We start from the raw sequence: 13,309 nt of genomic DNA, 5'->3' as shown, positions 1-13,309 counted from the left end.
ATAGCAAGGAACATACAATCCCTGTGCAATTAATAGAATGCCATACTGGGGAGAAAAGACACTCTGTTGCAAAAAAGCATATGTTGATGTGGGGACCATATGAAGGCTGAATAATGAATAGAAGAGATACAAAAAGAAACATTCAGGAGACATTCATTATCCACAGCATAGTGGGTGGAATTAAAAAAGCATGGATTAATTGTATGTTTTTATTTCCTTTTTAATTCTTCCAACAGTTTTGAGCAATGCAGCTGTGCAAAGTTGGAATTTTTCTGGAGGGGTGGGGGAGACTTCAAGCAGAAAGAAAATACTTAGGCCACAAAGAAAGCAGACAGTATGCAAGACAGACTGAGAGAGACCTCAGAAAGGATGAATCTGATATTGGGCCTAAACGTGGTACCCTGTGCTTGCTGTGCCTGCAAAATGCAAAGCCCGGGAGCCAGAGCTGCTCCATGTCAAAATGAAGGGGCTGAGGGAACTTGAGGGAATGTTTCATGGTTACAGGGTCTCCTTAGCTTAGTTAGAAAAAACCTTAATGACTTACTCCAAATACAACCAGCCAATACGATTCTGACCTATTTTAATTAGAAAGTAGGGTTTGTACCCAAAGGAAGCAAGCTGTGGATTCATAGCCCATATTAGGGGTAAAGAAAGACCTATTCCCCCCCTTCAGCTCTACCTGTACACCAACAAAATTCGTGTCAGTGCAGACCTATTCTGAATACCAGTTAGATTAAATGGGCTAGAAAACGTCCTCAGTGCAGATTATCCTAAAATCAACTGCACTGGCTCATTGCCAATTCAAGAAGTTTTCTGTGGCTCTTAAAATCTAAGTGACCTGGACCTGGCAAACCTGAAAGGTGCATAAAAGGACAAAAGAGAGACGGGGATGCAGTCTGGATATCAAAGCTTTATAAGGTTCATTTAAAATAAATGGGACATGGTAACTAAGACATTTAGATTTGGACACTGAGAGCTCAAAGATGGTCCTGGCGAAGACAAATACATAACGGAAAGCCACTGCTCAGCGGGCATCCCACTGAAACGGAGGCCCTTCACCCAGCATGGTTTACCTCTCGGGGCTTGACTTAAGGGAGGAAGAGCGAGCCGGCAGAGGCAAAGTGGCGGACCGCTTGACCACCTTCTCCGAGTCGATGGTGTCGTTCTCACTCTTGGAACGGGGCACTGACGTTTGCGCGCTCACTGAAAACAGAACATAGTTCCAAATCATGCGATGTTCGGAGGAAGAACAATGGGGCTAATACTCTAAAAGGCCGACCTTCGACATTCAAGAAGCACATTTTTTCCCAGGAGTAATGTGATACAATTAGCAGTCCCCTCTTTCACACCATTTAGAGTATTAAGCATGTATCTAAGCGTACGCTGAGCATTCAAACATCAAGTACTTACAGTCTTTGTAAAAGGAGTACTGCGGAAGATAGGAATCAGAGTCTTCATCTGGAAAACAAACATAATTTACAATTCCCTCAGATGTTGCATCATGCCTGCATGACTAAGGGGCTTTGCCTTCTGTTCCTCCACGATTCTGGGGGCAAATTCTGGCACCATTTTCATTGATGTCATACATCTAGAACATGGCAGCACAAGTAGATGGTACAGGAATAGAGGGAGGGCTGCAGAGTCCATTCTCGAACATGAACAAGCCAGGCGTATGATACGGGGCAAGGACTGTGTGCCGGGACGCTGCTCGGGTCCCTCAACCTCTCTGTGTTCCTAAGCATAAGAACGCCTGTGCAGGCCGCACGTCTCCACTGAGCACCAGCTGTGAGTCCTACTGGGCACGGTTCACGCGAAACGGAGGACGGAGGAGAGCAGGAAGGGAAAGGGATCAGAATCTTCCTTTTGGGGGGAATGGCAGAGACCTCAGAGCCTGACCAGGGACCATAGTGAGTGCCGGGAACATACTGCTGCCACCGATATAATCCAGCCAGGAGTGAGTCTTGCTCGGCTCGCACAGTATACATATGCAGGATTGCCGCTTGATTGCACAAACATAACTGCTGGTCTACTCTCCCAGGCGTCACCTCTCACCCCAGCACACCCCCGTTCCCAGCAAAGGAAGCGCGCTGCTTAAAAAGCATTCACCCAACAAAAAGATGCCAAGGGTTGGATGTGGAGTGTTAGCGTTACACATTTTCCACGGGCCCCGGTTTCCCAGATACACAGTTCTGCTGGAGGAATGATTTCACCATGCTTTTTTAATTTTTAAGCTCAATGCCAAAAGCGCAATCCTGCCTCATATCCCTCCGAGTGGGATGTTAGGGATGGTTTTGTCAGGCTGACATGTGAAGGGGCTACGCTGGCATCCAGGAGCCCGTGGCACCCAATAAGGTCTACCAGGCACCCCACTTTTAGAAACCTTATAGGACTTTCCCACAAGCTCCAGCCTCTCAGAGCCCCACAGAGTCTCCCAGATCACAGACCCTTGGTAGACTGCTCCCCAGTTCTCCCAGGAATGCTTTGTGTAGGAGCAGCTATTTTATCTGTATCCCAACGGACTGCTTTTGAGGTGGAGCCTAATTCCTCAATGTCCAGGACTGGTTGGAACCAGTTTAGGGACTCCCCAAGTGCTGACTCGTGTTTTTGCCCATGAACACCCAGGATGCTTCAGGGATAAAGGCATCCCCTCGACATGCCCAGCCCACAGCCCTTAACCCTGCAGACTCTGACCTATTGCACAGCCTATACCCACTGCCATGTCCTTACCAAACACCACCCCTGGGGCTTTCGGGGCATAAACAAAAGCGTGGCTTCTGCGAAGGCACGGAATCCTGCCCAGACGGCTCCTCCTGGTGCCTTCACCCGGCCACTGCCCAGGCATGTCAGCGGAAGGCTGCGTGGCCAGCCTTCTCTTCCGCCAAGTGAACAGAGTGCGTCCACAGTGGAGTCGACGGCAACCACTGACCAGTTTCAGAGCTACTCAGTTAGGACCAGGGGGGTCAGCTGGAAGAATTTAGATGCTGGCTGGGCAAGTGGATGGCCACCAGTCGGAAATCTGGCCTGAAGGTTTTGCCTTTTGGCAACAGATGGCGACTCTGAAGAAGCTCAGTGAGATGAACCGATCTGTGAGGTCTTGGTTCCTGCACCGCTGGATCCTACTCCAATGTAAGTATTGTTATTGTTATTTCATTTCTGTACTGCCCCACAGCCAAAGCTGTCTGGGCAGGATGGAGGGTCTGGAAGAGCAATGGTGGGTCTCCGGGGAGAGGGCCCCAGGGCCAGTGATCCCTTTTCGTTCCTCTGACAAAAAATGGACAAGGAAGCTTGGCAAGGGAAACCGCGTGCGACACCGTAGATGCAAACTGTGTTTGCCCGAACAGAGCAAGACCTGAAGGAGAGTTGCATCGGCAGAAGAAGAGGAGAAAGGAGACCTGGCGTGGCCGGGGCCCTACTTTGCTGAAGAAGTGCCAGTAAGAGGCTGCACTGGAAGCTCACAGCAGGCCCACTTTGGCACGGCCTTGCAGGATGACTGATTCAACAAGATTCAACACTGGGCAAGCTGGACAGCCTCTCCGTCCAACAAGCTGTCAAGTACAGCTAGACAGAAAGCACACCGGTGAATGTTTGGTTGGCCAGGCGGCTTCTGGGCTGCTTCAAGCCGCTGCGCCTGCTTCAAAAGGAGCAAGGAGGACACGTCAGGCCAGGCAGGTTTACTGGATGTGCAACACTTAATGAAATGTAGCCCTGGTTGCACCTCCTGCCCAAATATACATGGGCAATACCTTTGACAGGTAGGATGGGACCTACCTCAGGACCATTCAGCACCATCTTCCAAGGCCAGTGGCCATCACAGAATTCACAAGCGGATCATGGGTTGACTTTTAAATTAGCAAGTGAGCCATGCATTAAAACATGGAATTCACCACCATCAACCATACTGAAGTCAAGGCTGCAGGAGCGGGGAGGTTTAACAGTGCTTTCAAGTCACTGAAGCAGAGATACTTCCCGGCCAACAATACCTAGGGGTAATGAAGCGTTGCCCAACTTTTTAAAACATTTTAACTGCAAATTTCACAGAACTTTATTCAAGGCAGGTTACAGAATCCTCCTTCTCCTCTTCCTCCTCCTCCTCCTCCCCCCCCCATCTTTTCCTCACAACAACAACCTTGCAAAGTGGGCTGGGCTGAAAGCTGGGCAGTGCGTCAGTGTCTCACTCACACACTCTGTGCAGGAGATCACGTTACATCTGCAAACGTCAAGTTGCCGCACGAGGTGGCTTAGACTTAATCCTGCCCTGTACTTTGGCGGTGAACGGGCAGCCCTCAGTGTGGGTGCCCCTCTGGGCAGGCTGGCTGGGCTGCGGGAAGAACCATGCATCAGCAGCCCCACTCCTGCGAGAACAGCTGATTGCAGAAAGCACTGCCGGCAGTCGGACCACGAGGGCAACGTGCAGTTCCCTCTACAGGAAACTTCTGGGCAGGTCACTGATAAAACCTGTGGGTAGGGACCTGTTCTCCCCTGCAGAGGAAGGCAGGAGGTGCTCCAACGGAGCAAAGCTCAGGGAACCCAGGTTCCATTTGGATGCCAGGAAGCACTTCCTGACAGTCAGGACCCCTGGGGCACGGAATGGGCTTCCACAGGAGGTGGTGGAGGCCCCATCGGTGTGGGTGTTCAAGGACAGGCTGGACATGCACATGGTGGGCATGTCGTGAGCGGAGCGGGCTAGAGCGGGGGGTCAGACTAGATGGCCCAGGAGGCCCCAGTTGTCCAAAGATGGAGTTGTCTGGATGAGGGCCAGTCAATCGAGAAGCAATCCGGACAAGACGGAGGTCCCTTTAGCCAGTGGTTCATCACCCAACTTTCACCCAGCTTGTTCTGAAGGGCCTTGTTCTGCACTCCTTCGGAAGATCTGGCTTGTGGTCTGGGCCTGCTCACCCATCGTCTGCCCAGGCTGATGGACCAACCACAGCTTATCTAGCATGAGTTAGCTCAGCCACAGTGGTCCCTGTCCCTGATGCCCATTCGTGCAGCGCATCACACGGTTCTGGAAACTGAAACATTTAAGTGGTCTACAAGGGCACTGAGGTCGCCCACGAGAACTGAGAAGTAGAACCATGTTATGATCTGGGACCTGTGCAGCCTTCAAAACCATTTCTGGGCCTAACTCAAGGGCTGGTTCGAACTTTTGACGATCTCATGACTTGGGGCCAGGTTCCCCGAAGAACCGCCTGCTCTCAAGCCCGCCTGTCCTGACCCGAAGACCTCCTCCGTGTGAGGTGGAGGGTGTGCCTAAGCAGTGCTGCCATGCCTGCCATTGCAGAAATCCACCCCGGAGGGGCTGGCCTGGTGCCTGCTCTGTGGTCCTTTTGGTCCCAGCTGGGTGGAGACCTCTTCTTCTCCCAGGCTTTTTAGTCCTTCAGTTTTGTTCGCAAATGTGCTATTGAGTTTAGATCTTTACCTTGTTGCTTGATTTCACTTCAGTTTTATTCTGATTTAAATTTCTGAAGGTTTTATGTTATGTTTCATCATACTTTAATGGTTTTAATTCCTGTAAGCTGCCCAAAGAGTTTCAACACTACAAAAATGTAATCATTCCATCCATCCATCCATCCAGCTTAGTTCTGCTGTCCAATATTCTTCTTATCCTACAGTGACAGAGGTCAAATCTGGATTCTCGTACATGCAAAACATGCATTTTCAAAGAACTGTTGTCTAAGCTATGGCCGCTCTTGCAACTTTCCTAAGGAGAGGATGTAGCAGCAGACAGAAGGGGATCTGCAGGGTCCGAAAGCTGCTGCTTATGGCTGCAGAACATAACGACTCTTGGGAAGCTGCGCAGAGCCTCGTGTCTCTGCACGCACACGCGTGCGCATCTCTCTGTGCACAAGCAGCCCTGCTCTAGGTGCTCCGAGGGGAATGCAAGCAACAGGTGCCCCTCCGTGGAAGGCTGCTCCATTTTCTCCGCACATGGAAAATGGTTTCCCCTTGCTCAGTGCACAAAGAAAGCAGGCTGGCCTGGCCTCTTCTCCCTACCGCAGTTTGGGGTGCCCTTATCTGATGGGGGGGTGGGCATCCAGGACAGAGAGACCTTGTTGGTCTATGCAATCCTACTCCATGGTTCCTCATCCTTCAAGTACTGTGATAATTGAAATGCAGAGAATTAAAGGGGCAGGGAGCTGTTTACCAAGAAAGGACCCAGAGTTAGCCCAGATGTTTTGAGTCAGGAGAATCGAGAATCGACAGTAAAAAGCAAGATTCTGCAATGGAGACATTCCCAAATATGCATGACTTGTGATTAAGAGCCTGCTCTGAAATCCAGCCATGTCAGCGGCCCTTGCTTTCCACTCATTTCAGAAGCCTTTCAATTGTGCCCTTGTTCTATGATAAGATGAGCACAGTTGTCAATGACGGCAGGAGAAAAGCAACACACGTTTAAACAATATTACCAGGCGGAATGTTATCTTTCAAACGGAATGAATGACTAAGCATCATGAGCCCGATTCACAGGGAACGTCTGAGGCAAAATCCAGCTGAAGTGAATGGGGGCTGCGCAAGAGAATGGATATTTTCTCAAGCAGCCTTTGAGTCTTGCTACCAGAGTGGGTGAATTTTTCCCAAATGGGATGCATAACACTGAATACAATATTTGGCAAGTCTGGACTTCAACAGGTGGTGGAGCTGCAGCAATCACATAGTTTTCCTTCAGTGTATGTCTCTCGCCAAGGGAAAGCCACGTCGCGCAGCGAGGCGAAGCAGCGACAACTCACGCTGCGGTGTAGGGCCACCCACATCTCCAGTGCAGTATCTCCCGGAAGCGGGTAATAATCTCAGAGTGCAGGTCATGGAATAATGGGCTCGAGCCACAGGAGCCAGATGCTGGTGAACATCCGGAAGAATTTCCTGTCCGTCAGAGCAGGATGATACTGGAGCCCCAGGAGGCGGGGGGCTCTGCCACACGAGAGGGGTTCAAAGGCAGCTGGACAGCCCTCTGAGAGGATGGTTAAACTGGGAGGCCTGCTCTGAGTGGGGGCTGGACCCAGTAGCCCCTGGCCCCTTCTGAGGCTACTATTCTAGGATTCAGGCCTACTATCACCTGCCTCCCTGTGATTTCTATGAGCACGCAAGACACTGTCCAACACGCTGCCCCGTGCTAGCAACGGCCACTCAGGCACAAATGAACAAGCAGCTGAAATCCAATTTGGCCCCCACGAATCATGCACTGAACCTTCATGGGCATGGCCTCCATGAGGCGACATGCATGGCACAGAGCTCACTGTGCTTGCTGCGAGCATGAAAGCCCACGCCAAGCATCCTTCCATCGGGCCAATCACATCTAATAGGCCGGCGATGCATCGGCCACCGGGATCAGCCCTGGACCACACAAAGGTGTGCCCCCAAATCCCGACGGCAGCATCTTCTGTGAAACGGCACAGGAGTACGTCCAGCCCGGTGTTTGCTTTCGATGCAAGAAACTGTCATCCGGAGCGGCCCGTGCCAACAACCGCCCACGCTCAGAACACGGGCCGGGCACTCCAACTGCTGCAAATTCAGCACTGCACTTGCGGGGAGAGGCCACCGCAGGACAGCACAAGAGGGCATTTAGCCAAACATTTGGGAGGCCCTGGAATTGTGTGCTACCTGCTTTATGCCACCTTCAGTCAGAGCAGAGCGATACCCTATGCAATGCCCATTCCTGAGAGGGGCAGGGATGATGAGCTGTGCAGACAGTGGTACTCCAGGAAGGCCTTTTCAAAATTGCCCCATTTTCAATGGAATTTTAGCCCTGTGTTAGGGTGAGGGGTGTGCGCCAGGGCAGGGCTAGGGTTAGAGAAACGAGGTGTCCTGGCGTGGTTCTGATGGCCGGAAAGTGTTTACAATGGTCAGGGATGATGAGTTGTGCAGCAAATCTCCTCAACTGGCACCCCCACAGGGCCAAGTCATGCTCCTTCGTGCTCAGTGCATGCCTCCGAGCCACAGCATCCATCCTTCTCAGGGGGCTTCCTCCCTCCAGGGCAGGTGGCCACCTGGAGCCAGATGCAATGACCGGTCTGCTGACAGGGGCATCCCACTCAGGGCAGGGTGGGGGGTCACGCAGAGCGCACCAGGTCTGGACCACACGTCAGAAGACACAGCTCTGAGAACAAGCCCAGGTGCGCTGGCCCTTCAGCCTCGCCCCAGAGGCATGCGATCATTGGACCGAGCAACCTCTGGGTGGGCACACATGCCCCACTGTGTGGGGAGGGTCAGCATGCCCCCCTCCTGGTTTCATGCGGAAATCTCCCCCCCCCCCCACTGGGTCAACAAAAAAGGGAAGAGGCTGGAGCTCTCCCCTTTGGGGTGGGGGGCGTGTTCCTCTCCCTCTCCCCTTGCCACATCCTGCATGCACGTCCCAGAGGCCAGGCCATCCTGCCCCCCGTGCTAACTCGGCCCACCAGGCAGGACGCGAGCGAATGCCCAGCCAGGCACTGACGGGGAAGGCCTTTCCAGCAAGCCGTGCAGGCCCACTCTGCTGTGCTCAGGGGTCACGAGCCATCCTTGGCAACCAGGACTAAGCCGTGGGCTCTCAAGGGGGCCTGTGGAGGTTCAGACATCGTGCCAGGCCACCCTGGGCGAACTAGCTTTGGTCATTTCCTTCCCCTTATTAGGCCTCATTATTGGCTGTATTAATTGTGGTTGCACCCAAAACTGTCCGATTGCTGCAAGTCTTCACCCCCTCCTTTTCGTCGCTTGCTGTGCAGACCTTGCTAAAAATCATATTCAATGTAATCCAGCCAATTCAGTAACAATTCACATCCTGGCTTTTGGATTAAGGCTGGTGCTCTTCCCTTCAGTGAACCTTGCGTTGGTGGATTGGGCTCTACATGCTAAGTAGCCTTTGAAGATACATCGCTTGGTACCTTGGATAGAGCACACAAAACCAAGCAGATCCAAGTTCCACACCGCTAGTCAGGAGGTTATTAGAAAGCTGGGAGAGCAAAGCCAAGCCAAGAAAGACATCCAGCGGTCAAGGCGGCAGTTAACTGGCAGGAGGTGATTAGGAGAAAGCAAGGGGCAGCTAGAAACCACAGAGATTCTGGCCGGAAGACTAAGGAGAAAGCAGCAGCGTCTGTGCAGAAGGGAAAGCTGGTTGGCCTCGGCCATTTACCTTCAGATTTAGGGCTAGGAGTAGACACAGGAAACTGGTAGGTAGGAGAGTAGGGATTGTCTTCTGCAGCAGAGAAAAGCAGTGGGGTTGGACAGCAGCGACGCGGAAGTGGAGAAACACCATCACTTCCCAATTGCCTGTCCCCATGACGCTGTTGCTGCCCGCTTTGAGACTAGCAATGCATCACGCTCTCAAGAGAGAGAGAGCTCCAGGTCAGTCCTACTTAGAGTATATCTGCTGGAATGAATGGGACTCAAGGAAGAATAACATTATATACAATCCAGAATAATGGGTTAGAGAGTCATTTGTCTGCACACATCACACACGGGTATAAACTAATATCCAGCCATACGGAAAGTACAGGCATCCTACTAACAGCATACTCGAGTGTGGTAGGAAAGAGTAGGGTTAAAGCAAGTACGGAACAAAAGATACTCAGGCTACATTTAGGTACCTTTGGCTTGGGGCTGGATATCAGGAAGTTCGGGGAATTTGTAGGTAGGGCAATAAGGATTTTCCTCAGGTGGGTCTGTGCAGAAAGAGCACATTTCGGGGAAAGGACAGAGAGGAAGGGAGACATGGACACATCAGTGAGGAACTCCTCACAGAGAAACGTTGACAATTGCATTTCCCCGCACAAAACAGCAGGCAAGACACACTTCGCATTGTGCTACAGGCCCCGGCCGACCGCACGCGAATCAGCGACGTTGCGTCCCACCCTAAGGAGCCCGACCACTCACCCGCTCATGCTGTGTGTCCCGCCAGGCCGCCTTCCGCCACCGCGTGGGCCTCAGGGTAAGAGGGCAGGAGCGGTACACGTGGAGGGCAGCTTGACCAGAGGGAGGAGGGCTTGGCGGAGGCTGGAATCAGCGGGGGCAGAGAGCGCTCCCGAATGCCCCCACAGTACCCGCTGCAACGCTGCTGCCCCACCGGCCCCGTGGCAGAGTTCCAGATGACCGGGAAAGCGGAAGGACACGGGGTCCCTCCTGACCGCAGGGCTGAACGTTCCTGATCCACCAAGCAGAAATCCTGCTCGCGGGACGAGGCCGCGACAGGCGCCTCGAGTCCGGCTCTCCCGGAGCCGTCGCTTGTGTTCTCATCAGCCGGCTACGCACGGGAGCAGCTGGTTAAGCGAGCATCACTGTGTACGGATCCTGAAGTCTGAGCCTGAGACTGGGGCTTGACATTCTGACAACCTGGGCAGGGCATCCCCGCAGGCTTTCATCACAAAATATTCGTCCACAGGCCCTTTGAAGATTAAAAATAAGGTAAATGAACAGTACCTTTTGTCAATCTGTGGATTTGTTTGAACATTGTCTTGTACCAGTCCTTCGATCGGTCCGTGTTCTAATTGAATAGGAAACAGAATAAAATTGTATATTGTTTATACATTTTAAATGTTATTTATTTATAAATAATTTATATTTATAAAATTTAGATATTATCTATCTGAAAGAGATAATATTTTAACTACATTATGAGTTAAAATGATGGCACAATGATACGCTGAAAGGGGCCGGAATCAAGCGACTAAGCCTGACGCACAGCCACATGAAAACATGCTTCATCCGCTCACCCTCAGTGGAATGCCAATGTCATCCAGCGAGGACTCAGCCATGTGTGGCGGACTCCTTGCGGCTCTTCCCCTCTCCTCTGAGGCCTGTTTCTTGCTTTGGGTCATCTTCTCTTGGCTGAGTGTGCCATCGGCCGGTGCATCCGGCACCGGTTCTGCAATCAAAGGAAGCAAGCAAGCAAGCAATCTCGTTAACTTCTGCCTTAATGACAGGATCCCAGACACAAATCCCTCCGAGCCCTCAGCAAAAGATGAAGAGTGCAATTGTTTCAGTCAAGGCAGCAACATAATTTACAATAGGACTGCACTGGGAAAAATAATAATTTCAGAGAAGGTAATAGCTCATGCACTGAATTTCATTCAAGTCTCAGAGTTGACCGTATACATTTCTCCACAAACTTTGGCCCTCAAAGCCGCTGTGCAAACCAGCCAGGAATCCACCCTGCATTAGCCGCCCCGGTCCTATAATACCAAAGACAGCACTCCGCCTCTGATACATTATCCCAGGGAATCTCCAGAGCAAGAAGCATGCAGGCTATTGCCGCTCGTCTCATGAAAGGCCTGCCCGCCAGCAGTAACTCTGAACTCACGGCGTAACGCGGGCTGGACACAGGAGCCATGCGAGTGGCCGTGCGAGCGAGCAAGTGCAGGAAGCCTCGTGCAGCAGGAGCGTGCCGGCAGCAGAGCACCCGGAGCAGTTCCCGCCCAGAGCCACGTCGCCGCGTCCTCTGACTTCGACGCTCCACAAACCGCCCGGGAACATTTTGGGAAGGGCAGCCATGCAAGTGGTTTAGAAATACTGATTCCCAAGTTTTGAATGGTTATATGATCGATGGCTGAAGGGGAATGATGGAAGTTAACATGGAGAGATGTTTGCTCTCTTTCTGCTAGTTTGCCAGGAGTCTTCTACATTCACCTCCAGACTGCAAGAGGGCAAGAGGCCTGGCGGAATGAGAAGGCGTTTTTTTAAATGAAAACCGGAAAATGTTGACCCGGAAGAACTTGAAGTTGTTGTTTCAGAGCCACTCTTTGTAACCTTTGGGAATGCCTGGAGTAAGGGTGAAGGACTGGAAGGAGGAAGACAGGCAAATATCCCGATCTCCAGGGAGAGCGAAAAGGAGAATCCATTACACTACAGACCAGTCAACCAGCTGCCTGGAGAGGTGGGGGGCTCTCCCACACTGGGAACATTCAAGGAGAAACTGGACAGCCCTCTGAGTGGGGTGGTGTGACTTGGTGTCCTGCAACAGCAGGGGGTGGACCCGATGGCCTTCCGGCCCCTTCCAACTCTGCTATTCTATGATTCTATGAATACCAGGGAGAATTCTAGAAGAAGATATTGAGTAGTCAATCTCTGAGCATTTATGTATTTAATAATACTCATGAATACTATATATTCAATTTCTAAGTAAAGGGAGAGCTGGTGTGGTGGTTTGGGTGCCAGACTGGGGAGATGGGAGATCCAGGTTCAAGTCCTCAGTCAGCCATGATGTTCACTGGGAGACTCTGGGCCAGTCGCCTGGCTGCCTCACAGGGTCTTGTTGGGAGGGTAAAATGCAACCATCTTAAGGGCCTTCCAAAAGGAAAAAAATGTGGCGGGATAAAATGCTACATAATAAATAACGATCTACAGAAATGAGCCCAAATACAGAGGACCATCTTACTATCCTACGAAAGGCTGCTGGAAAACGTTGCAGTGATCCAAAGGCAAGGCTGGATCGCAGTAGTCGACCTACTCGTGTCCAGAAATGGCCTCATCCAGGCCATGGATGTATCCATAGCACTTGTCTCCTTTCCCTACAATGTCACTGGCAACAGCCTCTTCTACTTTTTAAAAATAAGAGAAAGAGGAAGGAAAATGAGCTGTTGCAGCAGTTGTGAAGTAAGGCACCAAGAAAAAGCTTTCACCCAGTGAGAAAACTGGGGGAAAATATTTTGGGAAAAAGTTGCTTTGTGGACCAGACCGCTAGAGCCATCGGGGAGGACAAGGGCTGCATCCACTCCTGCTAGCTGCGGGAGGGCGAGCGGGCTGCAGTGCCGCTCCAACCACTCCTGGGGCATCCGCGGGCATCCCCCCGGAGCGCTCCCGGCAGCCGTATCCTGGGCAGCTTGGCACAAGGTGGCTGCTCTTGTCTCATGACGCTGCCCGAGCGTGCTTTTACCTGTGCAGGTCTGTTCCGCAGATGCGCCCCGATTGTGCTGAGACAAAGGAGGCAAGGGAAGTAAGAGGAGGAGGGAAAAGAGAAGCAGGAGGCTTTTAGGAGAGAGATCAGGAGGCTATGAAGGAAGAGGGAGAAGAGAGAGGCTCTTTGCCTTGAGGACAAGAAGGTGCCTGAAGGAAGACACCTGAGATGGACAGGGGCAAGGTGTGCTTGGCGTTTGCTCCCGCATCTGCTTCTGAGTGAAGGCAGGGAGAGCGGGGAAGGTGCTCCCTGAGAGAGGACATGGTGGAGAAAGCCGTCAGGTGATTTCCTGCCCTCCAAGAGAAGAAAGCCCACCTGGATGCAGACAAAGTACTTTCCCCTATGCATCGGTTCATGCCATTGACTGCCACAGGATATGCGATGGCCTCGAATGGGAAGGGTGCTATGAGGGGATACAGCTACATGGAGATAAATGACTCTTCCCAC

The 13,309-nt window shown here is 51.8% G+C and overlaps 1 protein-coding gene across 16 annotated transcripts in view; it reads right to left on the bottom strand.

Moving 5' to 3' along the window:
• SORBS1 (sorbin and SH3 domain containing 1) overlaps nucleotides 1-13,309 on the bottom strand; it is an 87,374-nt gene that overhangs the window by 43,942 nt on the left and 30,123 nt on the right. For 12 of the 16 annotated variants that reach the window (XM_044420201.1, XM_044420197.1, XM_044420206.1 and 9 more), the window contains 6 exons: nucleotides 10,683-10,834; nucleotides 10,390-10,453; nucleotides 9,561-9,635; nucleotides 9,107-9,169; nucleotides 1,411-1,458; nucleotides 1,074-1,203 (listed from right to left, as the gene is read on the bottom strand). In XM_044420201.1, the coding sequence (XP_044276136.1) occupies nucleotides 1,074-1,203; nucleotides 1,411-1,458; nucleotides 9,107-9,169; nucleotides 9,561-9,635; nucleotides 10,390-10,453; nucleotides 10,683-10,834 (532 nt within the window). The remainder of the gene's footprint in view (nucleotides 1-1,073; nucleotides 1,204-1,410; nucleotides 1,459-9,106; nucleotides 9,170-9,560; nucleotides 9,636-10,389; nucleotides 10,454-10,682; nucleotides 10,835-13,309) is intronic. The other 4 variants (XM_044420207.1, XM_044420212.1, XM_044420200.1 and 1 more) reach the window with 3 other exon arrangements.

Source organism: Varanus komodoensis, unplaced genomic scaffold (genome assembly GCF_004798865.1).
Source record: "Varanus komodoensis strain SLA01 unplaced genomic scaffold, ASM479886v1 scaffold11, whole genome shotgun sequence".
Classification (NCBI taxonomy): domain Eukaryota; kingdom Metazoa; phylum Chordata; class Lepidosauria; order Squamata; family Varanidae; genus Varanus; species Varanus komodoensis.
Note: the sequence above shows the minus strand (reverse complement) of the source record. Positions and strands in the feature narration are given on the sequence as shown.